Source organism: Engystomops pustulosus, chromosome 7 (genome assembly GCF_040894005.1).
Source record: "Engystomops pustulosus chromosome 7, aEngPut4.maternal, whole genome shotgun sequence".
NCBI lineage: Eukaryota > Metazoa > Chordata > Amphibia > Anura > Leptodactylidae > Engystomops > Engystomops pustulosus.
In genome coordinates this window covers 96767943-96793132 of record NC_092417.1, presented here as the reverse complement: position 1 = coordinate 96793132, position 25190 = coordinate 96767943, and the positions used below count along the sequence as shown (strand labels likewise).

Below are 25190 nucleotides of genomic sequence, written 5' to 3'. Positions count from 1 at the left end.
AACAGTACTAAAGAAATTGGTCACAGGGCTTAGCGTCCCTGATTATGGACTTGTGATAAATGTGGTGCAAGGAATTTTTTGGTGCAAAATACAACAGAATTCCAGATGCATTTTGCACAGTAAATCTCCCATGTGAATCCTCTTAAGTTCAAAGTTTTGCATGATGCTATTGTAAAGCTTATTTCTTAATGACCCCACCTATGATCAAGCATGCATAGTATTAATGGACAATAAATGCAGATTAGAATAAAATGATGTATTCTTTTCTTACTTTCAGCACTTTACATGTCTTTCACTAAGTTTCCAAAGAGCTGGTATCCTACTACTGCAGTTTCTGTTTGCCCAATGGAATAGTACAGGAGGGCAGTGAACTTTGCAAATTAAAGAAAAAACACACTTATGTGACCTTGCTTCTTTTTGACGTGTAGTTTATTGCAGCTATTGAAAGTATTAAAGGGAAAGTGAGACTTCCCTACTAGAGTGATTCTTATTGGCTGCGTCAATTCACCTGATCATTAAAAAAAAGGGTTAAGATAACAATTTTTCATACACAGAAAACTAAAGTAAAAAGTTTGTAAAAAATACATCACATGTGATAACAGATAGCACTCAGCAGTTAGCTAGTCCCAGTGATGTCACAGCCCCTTATAAATGCCTGATGCCGCATAATGTCCGCCATTTGCTTGCTGTCTGCATTTAGGGACAGATGTCTCATTGCTATGTGTCACCCATATAGGTAAGCAGCTCCTAGTGATACAACAGATGTAGCACTGCCGTTTGTTTCCACCATTGTTTGTTTTCAATAACAGTAAAAGAGAACTAAGTGTAAAGAGTGAGAATCTAAAACATACAATTTTAATAGATATGCATTAAAAACCCAGCATCACTGGGTATCCAAAGAAACATAGGAGTCATGAATGAAAAGAAGTCAAACCCACCAGATAGTTACTACAAGCAGCCGGTCAATCAATTTCCCAATCAGTGTGAAACTGGGTTAAATACGTCTTACCGGTCTTGTCGTTGCGTCATTAGACATGCTCAGTAGTAGGGTATCAGTAGAAAACTCACGTTCCAGGTATGGACCATGAAAAGTGACAAAACCAGATGTTGCATCAGTACTTTCCCTGAACACTGTGAGATTAGCTCCCGTCCTTACATGGACAGTACCTTGTGTCTTACGCTAATCTGTACAGCACCCTGCTTGCCCCCACCCTGGCGCATTTCTTCACTTAATGGAGTCTTCAAAGGGTCTAACGGTGAACGCAAAATTCATTTATAAAACTGTCTTACCCCAGATGAGGGATAGAGATCTGGGGTGAGTAAAATGAGTGCTAGATTTGGCATCCAGTACAAGAAGGTCTAATATGTAGAAGCCAGGGGCTCATCTGTAAGGGCCCTGTTCATTATGATCCCTAGATGTTCTCCTAGAGATGAAGACCCAGTGCTAAAAGCGTGTCTATATAACAAAAAAATTTCACAGATTTCAGGGAAAGTGCTGATGCAACATCTGGATTTGTTACTTTTCATACACCATACCTAGAACTTGAGTTGTCTCCTGATACCCTACTATGGAGAATGTCTACAATGACACAATGGTGAGAGCAACTCCTATGTTTCTTTGGATACCTGGTGATACTGGCTTTTTAATGCATATCTATTAAAATTGTATGTTTTAGATTATCTCACAGTTTACGCTTAGTTCTCTTTTTCTGTTATTGAAACCAAACAATGGTGGAAGTGTTGCCTCCCCTCCCCCCCCCCCCCCCAAAAAAAAACTTCTCCATGTGCAGCAAAAGACAAAACAAAACAAGAACTCTTCTAGCAACCACTGTATAGTGTATCAACATGAAAGTAAAAAATAACAATGCAATTATAAAGAGACAGATGAAAATATATTTTATATATATATGTATATATATACACACACACACACAAGTTTGTAATGATATCACATGAAGTTGATACATTGCTGCCATCTCTTTTTCCTGTATTTGATATAATGAAAATGGAATTATCTATTTATTAAGTATTATAAAAATGAATGTTAAATGAAACATTTCTTTAATTCAATTAAAATATGTATTAAACCTTTTATATACATTAGTTCATATAAACATGTGTTGCTTTTATAAAGTTGATCCATTTGCTTTGTCATGCTGCCCCTTGCAGCCTGTACTTTGCACGCACATATTTTCGTTACTATCTTATGCTTGTACATTATTGTTTACATCCATACAGATAACATGCAAAGCTTCTGCTAAAACTGAAGTGAAGATTCCTGAAACAGTTAATAGAAATGCCTTCAAAATCAGTTCAATATGGTACATAAAGCGATAGGAGGCATGTTCTAGGAGTCAAACACATCCCTCCCTTTTCCACCAATAGGAGCAGAGAAATAGGTCCAACACCCATTTTTTGGGGCTATTTTATGGACAGTTGGTGCTTAATCTGTGTCATTTTATTCCTTCTGTCAGCTGCGTGAGTTTGAGAGACAAAAGAAAACCTCATCCCTAAACAACATCGATTTGACAAGTACAGGTAACCAGATATTACAAAAGAGAAACACTTAACAAAATTAGTTTTTTTAAATTCTTTACAAAATTCTAGGTATTGTTTTTGGAATGTTTGAGATGTTTTGCGCTTATATAGCGGTTTTTAATTTATTGTTAACTTAACAAAACTGTTTTTTTTAAATTGTCTTTTTTATAATTTGTAATGTTTCTCATTATGCAGTGAATTCAAGCCAGTACTAATAGCACTAATAGTACCAAAAAATGGTTTTTACCAAAACAAAATTAGATGTATTCTAATTGGATTAAATACTCCAGCTACTGTCTCTTGATATATGTTGGTTTTAAATGCACATAAATATTTGATTAGGAGTCTTTTTATTTTATAGAGTAAATTTAAGCTGCAATTAGCATTAACCTTTGTGGTTAAATAAAATTTTTATTATAAAGCAATGTTTAATTTTACTTTCCAAAACCAAATTTTAAATATAAACCAACATAAAGTTGTTTATGATCATTTTATTGATCTCCGTATGAATCCTTTTATGTTCCAGAAAATGCAGACAGATTCATATGTTATCCAGGTGAATGGATCTCCTGTCCACCCTAAGGTTCTTGATGTTCATGTAAATATTCAGCGGCAAAATAGCATTGAGAAAATCAAAAATCGTAAGCCAAGATGGGCTGTGAGAGCATCGGAGATGTCAAAGAAGACGTTCAATCCTATAAGAGCCATTGTTGATTCTATGAAAGCAAAGCCTCATCCTGATAAGCCAATGATTGCTTTATCTATTGGTCAGTATTAGGGTGATATATTTCTAAAAGCAAATATTTTCTACAAAATATTTCTGTATTGTGTATTCTGTATTGTTGTCAGGAAATATGTATTGGAGTTACATGGTTAAAAATAACATACAGTACTAATTAGAAACTTTAATTTATAGGTGACCCAACAGTATTTGGGAACCTGCCTACTGATGATGAAGTTGTTCGAGCTATGAAAGATGCAATTGATTCTCAAAAGTATAATGGTTATGCTCCAAGCATAGGTAAGACTACTTACTATAAACCTACAATTTATTAGCTTTATATTTTTATGGTTATTTAATAACTGGGTTAAGTTGTCCTTTAGATGTGTAAAGATAATAATAATCACTGTTTTCTTAGAAAAAATTATTTCAAAATCCCCATAAATAGTGGAGTCTTCAGTACATTACAGTCTCACACCATGAACTAAATAATCATAATCTTGTCTTTACAGGATACCAGTCAAGCCGTGAGGTTATTGCCAAGTATTACACTTGCCCTGAAGCACCATTGGAAGCCAAAGTAGGTGTTTGATGAACATTGGGCTTTTTCAGCTGTGTTATGATTACATTGATAACGTTATATTACTCTTTTAGGATGTCATCCTCACAAGTGGCTGCAGCCAGGCTATTGAACTGGCTCTCGCAGTTTTGGCCAATCCTGGACAGAACATACTGGTCCCAAGACCTGGATTTTCGCTCTATAAAACACTGGCATTGTCTCTGGGAGTAGAAGTGAAACTGTACAATTTGAATGTAAGTTCAATTTTTATACTACAATTCTACTGTTATATGTCTGTTCCAAAAAAGAACTATTAGGATATTGAAGAAGGATTTGAAAATATATTGGCCTGTACATTAAAAAATATTGGATATTAGTCATTTAGAGAAATAGCTTAATGATAAGATTAAAGGGATTTTCAAAATGTTTACAGTCCCCATTGAATGGAGGCCAATGAAGTCTATTTTTTTAGATCATAAATGTGGAGCATGGATACATAAGACAGTCATTGCATATCTTGGATATGACATAAATGTCTCAGCAGGGTTGGCGTTAGGGGGCGGCGAACTGGGCATTTGTCCATGGCTCTCTACATGTGGACTTTTGTGGGCAAAGGATTTATTGCTAAATTAATAGCCTTTGGTTGAATGCCAGGGTGAAGATGCTAATCATCTATCTACTGTCTATATATCTATCATCTATCTGTCTAGTTATCTATCTCCTATAATTATCAATTGATCTTCTATGTCTCTTCTACTATCTCTCATATCTTTCTTCTATCATCTATCTAGCTATCTGTAATCTACTTTATATTTACGCATCTATAACTCTATTCATAAATATCATCTTTCATACTTATCTTCTATCATCAATCTACTTATCATCTGTCTATCTCCTATAAAATACAGTCCCGTATTACAGATTACCTTACCACACTACTGTTTGTACTTTTTGTGTTATTATTGTGCAGGGCTAAAGGAGCCTGTTCATCAAATAGTTTTATTTTGGGGCCAAATCAGTTTTGCCCAGGGCCCCACTTTGTCTAAAACCGGCCCTGTGTCTCAGATGGGAAAGCCTTTTTAAGATTAATATTAAGGTTGTATTAAATATTGACATTTTCCACTCTACGAATACCAAAGTTCTCCACCCTTAAATCTATAACATGCAAGTACAAACCCTACTTATGACTTGCTCCCCCTCTAGCTACTCCCTTAATCAACTTCAATCACCTAATATGACAACATTCAATTTCTAAAACGAAATTATTTTGGCAAAAATGTAACATCCTCCATGATTGCAGATTTGGCTTAATGGAAATGGTTGGTAGAAAAACAGAACAAAATATTAATATTTTGTGTTTTTCTTTAGCCAGAGAAGTCCTGGGAGATTGATCTGAAACACATGGAATCTCTGGTGGATGACAAAACTGCTTGTATCATCATCAACAATCCATCAAATCCCTGCGGTTCAGTGTTTAGCAAGAAACATTTGCAAAAAATCCTTGCCGGTGAGTAGTTGGTTATAATTGTCATCCATTTCCCCTTGCGTACCTTGAGTCTAATGATGCAGATGGCTCTATGGGTGTAGATTCTGGACCAACAGGCTATTTCACTGACAGATTTCTCTGATAATGGGAAAGCTCTAGCCTGAACTATCTACAAGAAGGCAAACACAGAAACATGTTTTAGGGAAATTATTTAGGGAAATCTTACGGTGAAATTATTTTTAGCCCACAAAGGATTCAATTCAGTAATCTCCTGATCATTCACTTCATTTAATTAACTTGTTACCTTTGTTTTCACAGTGGCCTCCAGGCAATGTGTCCCCATCTTGGCTGATGAAATATATGGCGATATGGTGGGTATATTTCTTTTTCTGAAGCTGATACTAATGTACATTTGCTATCATTATCATTGGTTTATAACTGTTCATGTCAGTGCAATCAACATCACCTACAAAATAAACCCCTGATAAGCTTGGGGTGGGCTTCTACTTTTACATCTGTGAATCAGAAACAAGTTGCGGAGGAAATCACAGCTGTTGGGGGGAAAACTTAAAGGAAATCAGTAAACTAGGAGCTTACTCATAGAACAAGGAACCATGACTGTGGTAATTTTGTGATATTTGTAATCCATGGTCTCCTTCCTTCTAAAATCACATTTAAAAGTTTGGCGATAAGCCAGAAGGGCTCCTGAAGGTGTTACCAGAGCCCTTCCATGCTGCAGATTCACTAATTGTCACAGTGTGCATAGAGTACTTCCCCCTCCCCCTATGTGCTGAAACTTCCTCGGCTGCTGTGATGAGGGGTTAAGTGCAGAGGTAGGGGATAAATGCAGAGGCAGCATAGGGGGAGCGGGGCACAGTGTAACACCCTGTGAGGTTGCAGCATGAAGGAACACTGGTAACAGTGCCCTTCTGGCTCATTAAAATATTTTAAATGTTGAAGGGAGGAGGCCATGGATGACAAAAATAAGAAAATTACCATAATCACTGTGCCTGGTTTATCATGCATGTTCTTTGATGCTATATTTCCTTTAAAGGGGTTGTCCATTTTACCTCATATTTTTGTAATGTAAGTGTGGGGGCAGGATATTAGGTAATATACCAATATACATTATTAAAATATTAAAAGTTCTGCTCTGCTTTCTTCATATGTAAAGGGAAATATCCTGTCTTTACCTCATCAGCCAGACATTACTGACCATAAAATGGCTGCAGATGGAGGGTCATTTGATCTCTAACTGTCCATTGACAATTGCTCTTAATCTTATATTCATGAATACTATCATAAGGTCCTGGTAGAGCAATAGCTCATGGACAGTTAGAGATCACATGACCCTCCATCCGCGGCCATTTTATGGTCAGGAATGTTTGGCTGATGAGGTAAAAGACAGGAGGCTTCAATTTACATATCAATACAGCGATGCAGAACATTTAATAGATGTACATTGGTAAATTACTTAATATCCCGTCCCACAAACTTACATAGACATTACCAAAAACATAAAGTAAAGGGGCCAACCCCTTTAAGCCTCTGCTGATTTGGCTGCATTCTGACTCCTTCGGGTCAGAGTTGACTCCAGTTGACTCTTTCCTGTCACTTTAACACTCTAAATGTCACAATGACTTTAGAGTTTTTGTGTTCTTTTGATGTCTGTTTTTTGTTGGCCACGAGTTCAATGTCTGGTCTTTTAAATGGTTACAGATGTCTATCGCACAGAAAACTGGAAGTGACTCGCATGGAATAGACAAAATTAACTCATTCCTACTGATACAAATAAAGTGAATTAGTGCAATCAAAATATGTATTATTTCATGTATCTTTTATATAATTTGAAACATTGGACTATGATTAGACTTCTATCATGAGGGTCCTTGTATAAATTCCGCCTTGTCCATTGCAATCAATGAGAGAATGAGAGAGCTAAGGGCACCACTTGGTCCTGCTGCTCTGGTTTTTACAAATAATGGTAATGGCTCTTGTTGCAATAACTGGAAATAAAAGTGTAATAAAATGTAATGAAAAACAAGCCACAGATGGCAATGTATCCTTCATAAGGGACTATTAAAACAAATTACAATTTCTACCTGCAGGCAGTATAACTTATCTTATGACTTTGAATTGGTTAATGACTAATATTCCTTAAAAGACATGTGCAAAAAGTGCAACATTAATTGTAATAGCTAACAGTCATAAAAATGATGAATACAATATTACTATTTCCTCTTTTTCAGGTGTTTGAGTATGGGGCATTCCAAGCTTTAGCCCCCCTGAGTACTAATGTACCAATCTTGTCATGTGGTGGTCTTGCTAAACGCTGGCTGGTACCAGGATGGAGAATGGGGTGGATCCTGGTCCACGATCGAAAAGACATTTTTGGCAAGGAGGTAAATATATGCCTGATAATTGGAATACTGTTAGGGCTCTTTCACATTGGTGTTGGGGCTCAGCTTCAGTTGTGCATCCATTGTGTTTTGTTTCCGTTGTGTCTCAGTTTTTCGTCCTTTTTGTCTCCATGTCCGCAAAAAAACCTGAAGGTTTAACATTGCTTTGAAAGCATCACACTTGGTTTCGTAGCCTCATCAGTGAAAAAAAATGGACATTTCATCAGGGTTTTTTGCAGACCATAAATTTCTATTGTCTTCCATGATCCACATCCGTGAAAAAAATAGGACATGTTTCATAATTTTTTCCATGGACAATGGATCAGTAAAAATATATGCCTATGTGAAAACATCCATAGGAAACAATGGGTGTGTGTGGCATTCATGGAAATCACTGAATCACAGATGTGAAACACAACGCCAATGTGAAAGAGCCCTAATACTTACTTATTACATTTGTAATAATGGAATTTGATGAGGTACTGGGTGTAAAACCTCCAGGAGGTTTGCTGACAACGAGTCTTCTGCTGCTGTATTTTCCGAACTATGAGATACTGGGTTAAAGAATATTATTAATGTCTGTAATAGGCCTTAAAAGAAGACAGATTTCAGTAAATGAACAACAAAACAGATAACATTTTTTTTGACAGCCATTTTCATTATCGACACTATAAAAATTGGACACACAATGGACTCAGGTTCATTTTCATTTGTCTTATATCTATTAATTGTGTGCTTCAGATCCGAGAAGGACTTGTGAGACTCAGTCAAAGGATCCTTGGCCCTTGTACGATTGTTCAGGGCGCTCTCGATCACATTATGAAAAGGACACCTCAGCATTTTTATGAAAACACCATCAACTTTATCAAGGTGCGTCTTCATCAACATTAAGATCTACATTGATCCATAAATAGCAATTGACAATGTTGATGCCACTTGTTTTGGCACAAAAATGGATGGACCTTAATAAGTATAGCCCTAGTAACTTATTCTGTGTGAAACGGTAATAGACCAAAAGGAAATGCCAGTGCCAGCGGATGTTAAAAGCTGGGTTTAACTCAGTCACTAAATCAGAACTTCTGGCTGAGGTTTGGGTTCTGGGATGTAATCTCCTAAATCCTATTTGAAACAAACAAGCAAATCTCCAATGTGTGTCTGACCGTGGAATAACCATTTTATCAAATGTTGGTTTATTCTAAGATGTACAGTGTGTTACTGATACTGGGAAAACCTGCCCTTTAAAAACCTAAAACTATTGCAATACTCAACTGTATTGCTCCAGACTTTTGTGATCACTCCAAAATTAGAGTTAAGCAATATATCTCAAATAATTAACTAAATTGCAACACAGCTATCTTCCACTTGGTAAACAAATGTTAAATATCTAGATTACAAATGGACAGATGTGTAAAACCCTATATATGAAAAAAGTTACCATATATACTCAAGTATAAGCCTAGTTTTTCAGCACAAAAAAATGTTCTGAAAACCCAAACTCGGCTTATACTCGAGTAAAAAAAATATAGGTTTTACCAGGTTTTTGTGGTAAAATTAGGGGCCTCGGCTTATACTTGGGTTGGCTTATACTTGAGTATATACGTAGGGTGAGTTGATACAGGGTCTCCTGAACAAAGTTGACTTGGGTTTACACAGGGTAAATAATAAGCTGGTGGAGAAATGTGTTATGTAATGTAGGGTAGTTGCGTCAAGATATGCGTCTTTGCTTTGGCACTAGTTTTATCTGACACCATTGCACTAACTTTTGTCTTTACTTTGGCTTCATCTTGTTCAGAGTCAACTATTTTCTGGAACATCAAATGAAATTCATTCTTTATTGTGTATTTTTTGCAGTCCAATTCTGACCTGTGCTACAATACCCTCTCTTCTGTCCCAGGACTTTGCCCTGTCCGACCAGCAGGAGCCATGTATTTAATGGTACGCAATATACTGGCCAGGGAGCTATGTGTTGTGAAATCATAATCTAAGCTTTTTACTTTCATTAATTTCAGACAGGACACCATACTAGCCTCATATTATCTGTAGTAAACATGACAATGATCCATATGGCCTTACACATTTATTAACATTATTCTCTATATGTTTCTTTGTGCCTTGGTCTATCCTGACCTATCTATATATAAGATAATCGGGAAGTAACATTTATTAGTGAACTTACAGTCAGGAGCTACCAAAATGGCCATAAGAATTTACAAACACTGGGGTTTTATACATTGGTCTTTAAAACCCTTCTGGAGTCAACTGCACCAAATTGAATAAAGATATTACATTTAAGACATAAAAGTACCGAAAATCTATGGACACATCAATGTTATGGCCAAAGCTAAACAGAATCTGTCTTGGCATAGGCCAGAAGTGTGGTTAGTAATACACTATTCCTATTATAAGTAATATATTTCTATTATTTCACATCAAATAAACTGGGCTGGTATCAATAGGAGGAATTCTCTAGCACCCAGGAGAGCAAAGAGACCAGGTCTGAACTGCAGAGGTTTTGCTACAGTTTCTGATGGGTTTTCCCATGGAGACTATAATAAATCTGGCGGGTTGGGTATTCAACTCACTGCCCGCCAAGCCCAAAGTGGCATATGGCTCGTAGAAGCCAGAAAAGTGTCGCCTCCACCAGAAACTGGCAGAGAAGGCATAATGAATCTCTCCCACTATTCCTTTTATATTATATTTACTCAACAAAAGTCATAATCAACATAGTATTTGCCTAGGAAACCTAAATTAAACATATTCTTCTTCCATAGGTTGGCATCGACATGGAACATTTTCCAGAATTTGAGAGTGATGTGGATTTCACAGAAAGAATGATCTCTGAACAATCAGTCTTCTGCCTCCCTGCTACAGTAAGTTATTTTCTTTTTCTTTGCTAGGTCACATAAACTTACATTGTGAGTTGCATGTGACATTTTGGGTAAGACTTATCAAACTGTCATTAAAATTCAACATTAAAGGGGTTTTCCCACGAATCCAGGTTAGGCCCTATCCACAGGATAACTTGCTGATCAATAGGGGTTTCACTAATGAGACCCCCACAGATCACAAATACGAGGGGTCTGATGGGGTCCCACGTACCTCAGATGGAACCCTCGTTGCTCCATAAGAGTAATGGAGCAGACGGCCGCTCATGACCGTTCTGCTCCATTCATCTCTATGGAGCTGACGGAGATTGCTGTATAACTACATCAGCATCATCCACCATTCCTGTACATAACCCCCTCAAATGAGCTTCTGCCAAAACCAACTGAAAATATAGGAGAAATCCCCACCTATTCTATCCAGTGACAGCAGGTGGCATGTCCTCAGATTGTAGTTGTTGTCCATCTTCTCCATGAGGTCCAGCATCACCATGTCTCCTCTCCTTCTACGTGCTACGTGTCCTCCCTTTGGAGTTGACCACACACAGACATCGTATGTTCTACATTGTTTCTACATTGTGGTCCCCTAATGTTGTTATCCTGCAACTACACAGAAAATCCACAATTTATAATGCTTGAAATTGTGGCAATGTGCAATTTACTGTCCTGATTTTGCAACCTCCATATCCAAACTACCCCCCCAAGAATAACCCACATATATACACACTACTCATTCTGTTTTACACATATTACATTGTGCCCATTGTGTCCCCCACAATAACTGCCCCAACACAATACATAGGCCCCTTACTTTACATTACAATCCCCTCATTGTGCCACCCACCTAATGTTCCCTAAACATTGCCTAACATATAATAATCACTTATTACGTGGGTCCCTGCTATTGCCCTTTCAATGTCACCCTACACCGAATTATGGCCCCCTCAATGCCCCTTTCTAATTATTTGCAGTGAAAGAAGCCACCTTATAAGGTTGCCCCACTGAATAATTCTTCTATACTAATTAAGTCTCACCAATGAGTAATGCCCCCCACAGCCTCCGGTATATAATGCCCCCCACAGCCTCCGGTATATAATGCCCCCCACAGCCTCCGGTATATAATGCCCCCCACAGCCTCCGGTATATAATGCCCCCCACAGCCTCCGGTATATAATGCCCCCCACAGCCTCCGGTATATAATGCCCCCCACAGCCTCCGGTATATAATGCCCCCCACAGCCTCCGGTATATAATGCCCCCCACAGCCTCCGGTATATAATGCCCCCCACAGCCTCCGGTATATAATGCCCCCCACAGCCTCCGGTATATAATGTCCCCACATATCTCAGTATATAATGTCCCCCACAGCCTCCAGTATATAATGTCTCCCACATCCTCCAGAATGCATTTTCCCCACAGCCTCTGGTATATAATGTCCCCCACAGCCCCCAGTATATAATGTCCCCCACAGCCCCCAGTATATAATGTCCCCCACAGCCTCCAGTATATAATGTCCCCACATATCTCAGTATATAATGTCCCCCACAGCCTCCAGTATATAATGTCCCCCACAGACCCCAGTATATAATGTCTCCCACATCCTCCAGAATGCATCTTCCCCACAGCCTCCAGTATATAATGTCCCCCACAGCCCCCAGTATATAATGTCCCCCACAGACCCCAGTATATAATGTCTCCCACATCCTCCAGAATGCATTTTCCCCACAGCCTCTGGTATATAATGTCCCCCACAGCCCCCAGTATATAATGTCCCCCACAGCCCCCAGTATATAATGTCCCCCACAGCCTCCAGTATATAATGTCCCCCACAGCCTCCAGTATATAATGTCCCCCACAGCCTCCAGTATATAATGTCCCCACATATCTCAGTATATAATGTCCCCCACAGCCTCCAGTATATAATGTCCCCCACAGACCCCAGTATATAATGTCTCCCACATCCTCCAGAATGCATCTTCCCCACAGCCTCCAGTATATAATGTCCCCCACAGCCCCCAGTATATAATGTCCCCCACAGACCCCAGTATATAATGTCTCCCACATCCTCCAGAATGCATCTTCCCCACAGCCTCTGGTATATAATGTCCCCCACAGCCCCCAGTATATAATGTCCCCCACATATCTCAGTATATAATGTCCCCCACAGCCTCCAGTATATAATGTCCCCACAGCCTCCAGTATATAATGTCCCCCACAGCCCCCAGTATATAATGTCTCCCACATCCTCCAGAATGCATCTTCCCCACAGCCTCCAGTATATAATGTCCCCCACAGCCCCCAGTATATAATGTCCCCCACAGCCCCCAGTATATAATGTCCCCCACAGCCCCCAGTATATAATGTCCCCCACAGCCCCCAGTATATAATGTCCCCACATATCTCAGTATATAATGTCCCCCACAGCCTCCAGTATATAATGTCCCCACAGCCTCCAGTATATAATGTCCCCCACAGCCCCCAGTATATAATGTCCCCCACAGCCCCCAGTATATAATGTCCCCACAGACCCCAGTATATAATGTCTCCCACATCCTCCAGAATGCATCTTCCCCACAGCCTCTGGTATATGATGTCCCCACAGACCTCACAGTGTCCTCACAGCCCCCAGAATATAATGTCCTCACAGCCCCCAGAATATAATGTCCCCTACAAACTCCAGTATATAATGTCCCCCAAGCAATTAATGTCCTCCACAACCACTCACCCACACTAATTGATGCCCCCCTGGCCCCCAACAATGAATGTCCCCCCCAGCCCCTCCAGTAATGGATGTTCCCCACAAGTCCCCCCAGCAATGAATGTCCCCCCATTCCCCCCTAGCAATGAATGTCCCCCACAGGCCCCCCAGTAATGAATGTTCCCCACAGACCCCCCAACAATGAATGTTCCCCACAGCGCCCCCAGCATTGAATGTCCTCCACATACCCCCTGGCAATGAATGTCCCCCACATGCCCTCCTCCCCAGCAATGAATGTCTCCCACATGTTTCCCCCCCTCAGTAATGGACGTACCCTTAAATAAAGCCCCTTCAATGTGCCAATTCCCTACACAGTGAATTATTAAAAAACAACAATATTCACCTGCCTTCCTTCATGCTTCTCTTCTTGTGGGCATACAGGACGGGACACAGTAAACTCTATAAAAATTCAGCGAGAATGGTGATAAATATTAGACCATGTCAGGTGATTGTCAATCTTAATATTTCTCCTATGTCATAACAGTGCTTTGAATATCCCAACTACTTCCGGGTTGTACTCACAGTTCCTGGGGAGATGATGGTTGAGGCCTGCCGACGCATTCATGAATTCTGCGCAGAGCATTATCAAGGCGGAGATTCCGCTCAGGATCTGGAATGTGACAAATAAGCAACAAACCCACTTCATTGAGTGAAACTCCTTGATAACTCCACCTCAACATCCTTGACCTCAAATGGTCACCTTACATCCAGCTATACTCCATGTCAAACCATTTGTTTTCTTTACAGTCTTTGTATGTCTTGTTGACCATGAGAATATGATATCTTTGCTACATAGGTGCAGAGAATTTACTATTTTTGGTCTAGATATGTGGAAAAGGTCTACATACAAATGTACCTGTATTATTTCTAATATTTTCTTTTTGTATCTCTGGTTACTTGCTCCAGTATTCTATTGCCATTATTTATTATCACTAAAAGAGAACTGGTTTCCATTATATTCAGCTTTACATATTGCACCTGAGTTATTACCCAATTTTCACAATTCTCCTTAATTCTGACTTGTAATGTAGTTATGTGTAGATTAATATGTTCCACAACCCCAGCGCATGTTATAAAGGAAGTCATATTAGAGTTCATTTAGTACACTTTATTGAGAAAATGCTTTTTTAAAAATGTATAATATTCTGAACTGGGGGGCTACAGAGGTTCTTAAATTTCAGTTGTGAAAGATGCTGTGTTTGCTAATGATATTATATGTCATATTCTATATATTAATATTATATACAATGTGACTGTAGTATGTCAAATATCACATACTCACTTGCATGCAGTCTACCTACTCTATGTATCTATATCTATTGTAAATTAAATAAGTTATTGTGTTTTTTTATGAATAAAAAATGTATTCATTATTATGGAGAATTTGTTGCTTAATTTATGGTTGTCTAAAACATTGTTCTCATTCAACTAATATTTTTGTGGTTAAGGGGCTATATTCCAGCCACTTGACTTGGGACTTTTGTTAAGTACTACCAGTTTCCTGAATTTTTTTCTCATTTCGTACATCCATTAATGGGCAATGGAATCCACCTCAATGGACTTGCAGACCTCAATGGACTGCTAGTATATATCTCTGAAAACACATACATGGGCATGAGGCCTTGGTTCCATGGCAAGAACTGGCAAGGGGGTAGAAGAGGGCAACCAAGATGATTAGGGGAATTGGGGAACTAGAATACAATGACAATTACTAAACTTGGGGTTATTCAGTTTAGAAAAAAGACGACTGAGGGGAGACCTCTTTACAATGTACAAATACCTGAACGGACAGTACAAGGATCTCTCCAAAGATCTTTTTATACCTAGGCCTGTGACCAGGACAAGGAGGCATCCTCTACGCCTAGAGGAGAGGCGATTTTACCATCAACATAGACAAAGGTTCTTTACTGTAAGAGCAGTGAGACTATGGAACTCTCTGCCGCAGGAGGTTGTTATGGCGGACTCTATGTACATGTTCAAGAGAGGCCTGGATGACTTTCTGGAGAGAAAAAATATCACGGGTTATGGGGATAAAACATTTATTTAATTCTTAAGGGTTGAACTTGATGGGCTAGCGTCTTTTTCCAGCCTTATACACTATGATAATAAATCGCCCTCTATATATGTCAGAACATCAATAAGGGGTGCAGACTTAGAAGTCAGTAATAAAATCTTTCCAAACTAATTTTTAGAGAGATGTAGAAGTTTTTCACTCTTAACAATTCTCAGATGAAACTGCATAGCTTATGGTAATTCTCAGGAAACAGCTTCTGTTATCATTTTAACTGATGCAACAGTCCCAAAAAATATTGGCATCACTTTGAGAATTGAAGTATTTCATGTGTCACCAGATGTGGTGTAAAGAAAGCAATGCAGTCCAAATATTTATATTAAAAAGTGAAGCAAAAAGTGATGAAGCATATGATTCAGTGGAACCCTTATAGCTTCATGTATCCTTGTGACGGAGAAGGAAATGTGGCAGGAGGAGTAAGCCTCTGCAGCAGCCAGAGATTGGCTGCTGTTCTTCGGGTTGTTTTCCCACTGATGCCACTATAGTTATATTCTGCATTCATTCTCTATAAACATCATAGGGCTGCATGGTGGCTGAGTGGGTAGCACTTCTGCCTTGCAGTGCTGGGGTCTGGGTTTGAATCCCACCCAGGTCAACATCTGCAAAGAGTTTGTATGTTCTCTCTGTGTTTGCGTGGGTTTCCTCTGGGTACTCTGGTTTCCTCCCACACTCCATACTGTTAGGTTGTTTAGATTGTGAGCCCCATGGGGACAGGGACCAATTTGACATGCTTTGTGCAGCGCTGTGTAATCTGTGTGCACTATATAAATAAAGAATCATTATTATTATTATTATTATCATCAATGGATTCAGCTGAACGTTTGTATGATACTGTGCAGAGAGACAAAAATTGTGCCTCTGTCTGCCACTATATGTCAATGTATGTGCTCAGCATATATGCAGGGAGGTTTCCCAGCGTATATGTTGAGCATTTAAAAAAGTCTAGACCTATGTTAGCCAGTCCAAGCTTAAATGCTACTGCTCTGGTTAATGACATTCACCCTTAACAGCTATTATCCACACCTCAATGGTGGCTCCACATTTTCAGTCAACAAGCACAGCATCAGGCCTGGGGTCAGACATCTGCCTCCAATGACTTGCAATTACTGCTGATTTATTTAATTATTTTCTGGTTCTTATTTTTTGGTGTTTTCATTACTGGTTTAATCAGCCCTGATTCTGACTACTGATCGACCCTAATCTTAACTTAGTTTTTTTCCCCTGGAAATTGCTTCAGCTTTGTCTGTGGATTATTTATCTGGAATCTGTTGTTCCATTTCTGTTTCCAATCTTGAATATGCTCCTATCTTGTCCTTTGGCCTGTTACAACCTGACCACCAACCTGACTGGAAATGTAGTTTACAGGGGATGTTTCTAGTAGGCCCGGCCAATGCACTAATTAATTAGGGGTCACTTACACTCCTACACATACATGAACCCTCCATCTACTTAGTTACCCACAGGAACCTCTTTTGTGAATTCTTTCTGTTTTATGTCTGCACGGATCACATAACACAGAAGTTCTGCTGCTCTTGTACTGTGGACTGAGTGTGATTTTCAGACTCTGGTTCACTATATATTTGTGGTACTGTGGCTGATGCAATGGCACATTTGTTACTAGAAAATGGAATAATCCACTACTCAGTTAGTGCTGGAGAGGTGTGGGATTTTATTTTACTTACACTATTTTTCTTTTAATCTCTTTATTGAATCTTATCAAAATTCCATCAGAATATTAAAATGTTAACAAATATATTTACAGTATATATCATAGTCAAAATGCAAGTCTGAAATCGAACCTTTACTCCATGATCTAAATAATTCCTCATAAAAACTAGTGAATTGTTGTTCAATCTGCCCTTGCTCCTTTTTAACCTGGCTGTCCTGGCCTCTAATTGTTGAAATATAGCTATTCTTTTGTGGATTTTGTATCTTACTGGCCAGATTTTTCCCCGGCTTGCCCACTTCTACAAATGTGCGATACCCCTGAAAAAAAAGTCTTGTGTTGATTTTTAGTATCCAAGAACTCGCTATATCTTTTTTTTTTGCCACCGCTACTTGTATCCTTGATTCCTCAGTTGGATTCCCATTTAACTCCTTAACGCCGAAGCCACTTTTCACCTTCCTGACACGGCCCTTTTTTAAAAAAAATCTGCTGTGTCACTATAAGAGGTTATAACTTTGGAACGCTTTAGCATATCCAAGTGGTTTTGAAATCGTTTTCTCGTGACACTTTGTACTTCATGTTAGTTGAAAATTTTTGGTGGTATGTGTTGAGTTTATTTATGAAAAAAACAGATATTTGATTAAAATTTGGAAAAAGTCTCGATTTTTGAAATTGAAAATGTTCTACTTTTTCCATGCGTAGTCATAACAGCAAAAAAACTTGATAACTAACATTAACCGAATGTCTGCTTTATGTATCCATGGTTTTTTATGCATTCTCTCATTTTTGTAAGATGTTATGGGGCTTTGAACATTAGGTACGATTTTTCAAATTTTCATAAAAAACACAAAATCCTGCTTTTGCAGGACCTACCGTATATATATACTCGAGTATAAGCAGACGCCCCTAATTTTACCACAAAAATCTGGTAAAACCAATATATTTTTTACTCAAGTATAAGCTGAGTTTGGGTTTTCAACACTTTTTTTGTGCTGAAAAACTAGGCTTATACTTGAGTATATATGGTATTTAGATTTCAAGTCACTTCAAGAGGCCTTAATAAAAGTAAAACCCCATAAATTACTCCATTATAAAAACTACACCCCTTAATGTATGTAAAACAACTTTCATGAAGTTTTTTTAACCCTTTAATTATTGTACAGGGGATAAAACAAAAATCGGATGCAGTTTTGAAATTTTCATTTTTTTTGGCTGAATGAATGTGTTTTTCAAAAAATGTACAAATTCTCAGTTGATAAAATACCAAAACGGTCCACAAAGTTTGATACCCAAGTGTAGCAGTACCCCATATGTGTTGGTAAACTGTTGTATGGGCACATGCCAGGGCATTATTTTTTGGGAAATTTGGACAATTAAGGGCTTATTTTTAAGCAACATTACATACACTTTACAGATACTTCATTTAAGTGGGTCATTAGCTCATTGATGAGATCTTATTAACTCTTAAATGTATGTAGGAAAAAAAATCATAAATTTTGTTTTTCTTTCTTCTTGTATCTTTTTGGGGCCATTCACCGTACCATAAAAATAACATATTATCTTTTCTATGGATCACTACGGTTATGGTGATACCTCATTTATATAGTTTTTAATTTATTTTTACAGTTTTACTGAAGAAAAACTCATACAGAGAAAATCTCATTTATTTTTGTATCGCCATATCGGAGATATAACGCTAATATGATTTGGTTTACAGAGCTGGTTTAGGGCTTATCTTTTGCGTGTTGAGTGCCCTTTTGAGTGATACCATTTTGGCGTACATAACTTTTTTTGATCACTTTTTAGAACATTTTATGAAGAGTTTAAATGAAAAATGTACATTTTTGGCGAGTTTTTCGGGTTTCATTTTTACGGCGCTCACCAAGCAGCTCCAGAAGGCAGGACCCAGCTCCTGGAAGAAGACGCGCATCCCTGGGGCACTGGCAGACCTCGGGGATGCCAGCGGAGGATCGGTGACCGTGGCGTGTAAGGGGTTAATGCCCTGATCGGAGGAAACTCTGATCACGGGTACTGAAGACGGGTGCCAGCTGTAACATACAGCTGGCACCGGCTCTGTTAAGGAGACGGTGCCAGAACCATGACATAATAATACTGAAAAATGTGGCAACGCACCTCCCGCCATGCAGTATTATTACGTCAAATGTCGGGAAGGGGTTAAGCTATGCTCAGCGGCTGCTAGTTCTCCCTTAAGATGGTCTTCCTGTTGGAAGTGGCTGGATTTTGTCATTTGTATGGCTTTATGCAGGGTTCCCCTAATGTGGCTCTTCAGGGAATCCCAAACTACCAAAAGATTGGATGAGCCCTTATTCACTGACCAGAAGGATTCAATCTCCATTTTCATGTTCAACGTTGGCTCTAAAATAACTAACCAATGAGGATTTAGCCTAATTGGTCTTATTAGCTTTTCTCTAACCCCTATGGTTACAAATAACGACGCATGATCAGACAGAACTATCGGTTCATAGGTCATTTTCACAACTCTGGGTAACATAGCCAAATTGGAAAGACCTAAGTCAATTCATTACAATGTTTTATATGAACGGCTCATGGAAGAATAAACTCTTTTTCCATATTTCACTCTCCATACAGCTGACCACTCCAATTCCTTACTAAGTTCTGCAAGGCATGATGTCCTACCACAATATTATCATACTTTCTACCCTCTAAATTTATTCTGTCCAACTCTAAGTGCCTAATAATAGACGGGGTGAAAGGAGGAGGATTATATACAAAGGCCAACACTACAAGTTTGCCAAATAAAAACACAAATCATCCATCTTGATCTATTATATGGCTAATTGGAGAGTAATTTACCACACTATGAATCAAAACTGAAACTCCGGGAGTGGTATTTTTCTCCGCTCCATCGCCTTCTAACTCTACCCAGAGTTTCCTTTATTAAATGGGTCTCCAGCAAACAGAAAATCGCTGGAAGGCGCCTGTTTATCAAATAAAAAAATGTAACAATTCTTGTTGCCATTACCCAGTTTTTTTACAAAACAAAGAAAACAAAGAGAAAAAAAAACCAAACTTTCCAGTGGAGGCCCCTCCCCCTCACCTAAGACCTACCCCTTTCATTCATATGTAGGTCTCTTCAACTCTCTCTATGCCTTCCCCTCGACCATTTCCCCTCTCCATTTATGATCTTTTTATGTTTTGACCCAAACATGCTTACCTCTACAGCTAACAACCTAACCCCTTATACATAATGGGAGATTTATCTCTACAACTTCGCAGTATAGAATCTCTGTCCTGCGTACAAAATAATTTTGCCAATATGGCTCTTGGAGGTGAACACAGAGGGAGTTTTTTGAATGGTACCTTATGCACCCTTTCTATTTTAAAGAAGGGAAAAAATCTCCTTGCCACATACATCCCAGTCAGCCATACCTGGATTTTACTTGACATGTCTCTAGCTCCCCCTCCTTCTGGGAATCCCACAATCCTGATATTAGATCTTCTAGAGCGGTTTTCCATATCATTTAACTTTTTCTTTAGCTGGGCATTATCCTTTCTAACTTCCCTTTGCTCAGTTTTTATATGCTTAACCTCTTTCTCTAGGGTCTCATATTTTTTTTTCTTTATTTTTCTGTATTTTTGTATCTATCTTTTAATTTGCTCACATCGTCTCTAATTGACCCAGTGTCTGAGCCAGTTATCATATAGAATGGATGAGCTATAATGAGTAGCAGCAATGTGTGGTAAGCCAGTCAAAGATGATATATGAGCTAATTGTTATCGGATAGAATAAATCAGCAAGCTCATATTTACCAGCCATAATCGTATAGAGTAACTCAGCTGCCTATCTCACATTGTGCAGATTGACTGCATGTCACCCATTCCACGAATATCACGGATGTCAAGTCCGGTCGCCTGCAGCTCTTCCAATGATCTTTCCCTTACTATCCACCAAATTAACCAGAGGTATTCCAGCAAGCCTTTGCCGGCAAACAGCTCAGTTTTCCACCCAGCTCCAGTGTTCTGGACATCTACCTGACGGTTGCTCGAGCCGCAGCTTCCATGTGCTGCGTCTCCAGGGTTACCCCCTGTGGCATCGACATCTGCCTCCGTGCCACTAATCTCCTCACTCGGGTTTGCATTGCCGATCAGTTCCAGGACTGTGTGGTAGAGACTGAGGTCAGATTGTGCCCCCTCGCATTCCCGGCGCGGGGACGCCGAGTTATGCTGGCGGGAGAGGAGATCTAGCGCATCAAGAAAAAAAGGTACAACTGTTTGCACATCCTGAAAACAGAGCAGATTAAGTTAGAGTGTGTGACACAAATAAATAATGTGGCACAAAGTGCACAAAGACAGATTGCACCATTTTTCAGATATTTCGGCCATTATGTTTACAAGGTTTTGTGCTTACATCCCCTTCCACTATTACATCGCTTCTACGTTTACATTGCATTCACATTTATATCATATTTGAGGTAACAGTGAGAGAGATGTATCAATCTGCTACCACAAAACAACGGAGTTGCACAGTTCTTTATATAAAAATACAAATTCATCTAACTTTATTAGGTATATTAAAAAATAGGTACAATTGATGCAATCAGAGAACCCAATGCTATAGTCCCACTGGGCCAATTATGCAATATGCAAGATATAGGGTATATCTACCAGCTATAAGTGATCTTTCATGAAAAATATCTTACATCAAAGGTTACAACCCAATTCTTAGCGCAATATGGTAGTCCGGGTACTCCCCAACATGCGTTTCGCCTACGCTTCCTCAGGGGTTACCAATTTTCTATTCCAGAAAACTGTTTTTTTTACCTGAAATGCCATACATTTACATATGCGTTTACATTGCATTTGCAGTAATAATGTCTTTGCGTTTACATTTCGTTTGTGGTAACAATGCTTCTGCGTTTACATAATTTCTATGTTTACATTGAGTTTGTGTTTACATTATGTTTGTTTGTAAATTAGATTTATGTTACTATTGTGTTTACATTTTGTTTGCATTACTTTAGCATTTACATCATGTTTACGGTAAAATAGCGTTTGTGTTTACATGTTTTCGTTCACATTGCAGTTAAATAGTGGGCACATCACATTTGTATTCACATTGTGGCACATTTACTAAGAACAGTGCAAACACAAATGTGGCGCGGGCACTTCTTAAATACCTGTGCAAGCAGTTTGCACCTAGAAGAATGTGCATGAATGTGTATGAAAACCCGACGGATTCGGAAAAACCGCCGCATTAAAAAAAAAAAAAAAAGTGTCGCTTGACACGTGCTTACCTGCACCCGGCCTGGCTTGGGGGACTTCAGTGCATTCCGACGAACTTCAGCGCAGCAGCGACGCCTAGTGGACATTGGGGGAACTGCCTTAGTGAATCGCCGGAAGACCCGAATCCTCCACACAGGATCACAAATGGACTGGGTAAGTAAATCTGCCCCATAGTGTTTACAAGGCATTTGTGCTAACATTGCATGTACATTGTGGTTTATATTTACACCACGTCTACGTTCATTTTGCTTCTACATTCACATTGCATTAACGACAATTTGATGTAGAATTTGTTGTCTAGAGAAACAAAATGCCTTCTCTTAGCATTGAAAGTTTCCCATCAGGGTGTAGTTAATTATGAAAGCCCAATGACTTCCGTCAAATGCGATGTCTTTATAGGAATTAATTATTGTAGTGTCACCTTGAGATTATGGATAAGGTGCAAATATTTCACAACTCAATAAAAGTCTCCTTGTTACTGAGTAAATAGTTAGACACTGCTTGTTTATTGAAAATCACAATGTGGACAATCACAATCTCTTGCATGACTGGGCAAATGGGAACATTACCAGTCTGTGGGTAAGAAACTGGCAATGCTCTGCAGACAACAGCTAGAGTCACCAAGAGGAACATGAGATTCAACAAGGTGGGACAATGATTACAGTATTGTATTACAGAAATAAATCATGAATTGACCTTAGCAGAACATTTTTCCTTTTTTTTTTTAATATTATCAACCTAAATAGTCTTGTCACTTTATAACATTACATTCCTTTTTTTAATCTTCTGAGCTGCATTCAAATGTCTATGTGGTTATCAGCAAAACTTGCTGTGCTATGCTGTTTCTGTAAGTCCCATAGAAGTCAATGTAAGCTTCTGACATTATGCTCAGGGGAGCATTAAGACTGCCATGGGCTGTAGGCTGTATAAATAGCATAGGCCCTACAAGTCTGGAATTCACACCCTACATATCGTACTAGAATCAAGCTTCTTTGGGAATAGAGGATGGGTCCTTTCTGCCTGCTTTCAGTCAGTGGTTTCAGGACCTTTGGAGGACTTCACATCAAAAGACCTTAGACGGGCTTGTCCATGAAAGAAAGTTCTCAAATCTGAATCCCATAGGGATGTCTACACATATAATGCAACCTGTTATCAGGTCTAATAAACCCTCTGCCAGTAAATTTTTAAAAAGCGTAACACCTCCAATTTTTTGTTTCTTTCATGATCCAGTGTGATGACATCATCCAGAAAATCAACTTTGAAGTGACATCTAGTCACTTAGGCAGAGAGTTTTACATTGAAGTCGCTGAAGATCTGAACGCCTCCTCCTCTGTGATTGAGATCATGCATCATGAGATCTGTTTGGCGGTGTCTCTGGATGCAGGATTATTAAATAATGAGAGGGGGCTTTCTGAGGAAGTGTTAAAATCTCTACCCCCTTGAATTTATGCAACCAATTTACATCTCAGTTCAAAGTTGAATTTCTGGATGATTCCACCACACTGGGTAATGAAAGAAACACAATCTGGAAGGTTTTCGGCTGCTTGGCAACATACTGGAAGAAATTTATTAGGTCACTTTCTGCTGACATTTTCCCTTTAAACCCTCTTACTTTACAATTTTACTCTTTTTTTTATTGCTGTTTAGCTCCTATCACTCAGTGATGGTCAGTGTAAAATTCCAGTGCTATGAGATGCTGTGTTCTGAAAAAGTGCTTAGATTATCAGGGTCCAGGGCTTATCTACACTTTTATTTAGCTTCCGAACATTCTACTAGGAAAAGAGAGATGAGACAGATCAGAGATGAGAGATCCATGAGATGCAGCGATTACAAAGAGAGTCAGCCCTGCTATATTTGAGCTATAACACACTCTCAGCCCTGCTACATCTCAGCTATAACACACACAGTGCCTACCTCCCCTGGATAAAGACCTAATCTTATCTGTAGTTTGTATAGTACCATATATACTCGAATATAAGCCTAGTTTTTCAGCACAAAAAAATGTGCTGAAAACTTGTCTTTGTGGGAATACTCCTTTAACGAAGGTTTTTATAATGATATTATAATTATTTAAATATTATATATATTGATTATATTTTTTATTTGTATCTTGTCTACTAGATATTTTCTTTTGTCTGCAATCTGCTGGGGGCTTTGCACATGAGCGATGTGAAGTTTGACTGTTTTACCAATGCTCACATCCCTCCTTTGTGCATCTCCCTCCCACCAGTCTCTTCTCCATTCTCCTTTCACTCAATTTACTCCTAAAATCATGCACTATTATTTATATACTATTTCCCGTACATCTAATCATCATTATGCTCTATCATTTTTATAATTTATTCTATTAAAATGTATTCTATTCTATTATATTCCAATCCTGATGAGCCAATAAGATTCTCCTCTTCAAAAGAGCCCGTCAGGCAAAATAACCCCCCTAAACTAAATATATTTTCATAAACTGCCATTAGAGAGCATTGCCTCTATCCCTTCATTGTCCCTCTAGATGCCTGTAAACCGAAGCAATGAGCTCCCAAGGCTGTATGCAAAAGAATCTGAAATGTCCAATGAGTCATTAGCATATTGAAGCTGTCCGGCTTATTCATGAATGGGAGGCACAGCCACACCCCCAGTGCTTGACTGACAGCCTGTATAATGGTGTGAGGCTGTATAATGATGCGCTTCCTGGTGCTGGCGCCCCCTACAGCCTGTGTGTGTTTAGGAGAGATACAGCAGCTCCAGGCAGCCGTGTTATAGCAGAACATGTCAGTTACTTGTGTAGCTGATGTATGTGCCTCTCACATGTGTATTAGGAGGGATAGCATGTCAGCAGATACAGACACTAG

General features: G+C 38.9%; 1 protein-coding gene and 1 long non-coding RNA gene across 2 annotated transcripts; one reads left to right on the top strand and one right to left on the bottom strand.

Moving 5' to 3' along the window:
• Window positions 1-2393: 2393 nt before the first annotated feature.
• Window positions 2394-14725, top strand: TAT (tyrosine aminotransferase). The gene is made up of 12 exons (XM_072117304.1): window positions 2394-2538; window positions 3065-3305; window positions 3455-3559; window positions 3772-3839; window positions 3914-4072; window positions 5187-5325; window positions 5623-5675; window positions 7554-7706; window positions 8445-8573; window positions 9555-9638; window positions 10475-10573; window positions 13827-14725. The coding sequence occupies exons 2-12, from the start codon at window positions 3068-3070 to the stop codon at window positions 13968-13970; spliced, it is 1371 nt and encodes a 456-aa protein (XP_071973405.1). The 5' UTR covers window positions 2394-2538; window positions 3065-3067; the 3' UTR covers window positions 13971-14725.
• On the bottom strand, window positions 10474-13741 carry LOC140070611 (uncharacterized). Its single transcript, XR_011848958.1, has 2 exons — window positions 13686-13741; window positions 10474-11191 (listed from the first exon to the last, which is right to left on the bottom strand). It is a non-coding gene; the product is annotated as an uncharacterized lncRNA (long non-coding RNA).
• Window positions 14726-25190: the final 10465 nt, after the last annotated feature.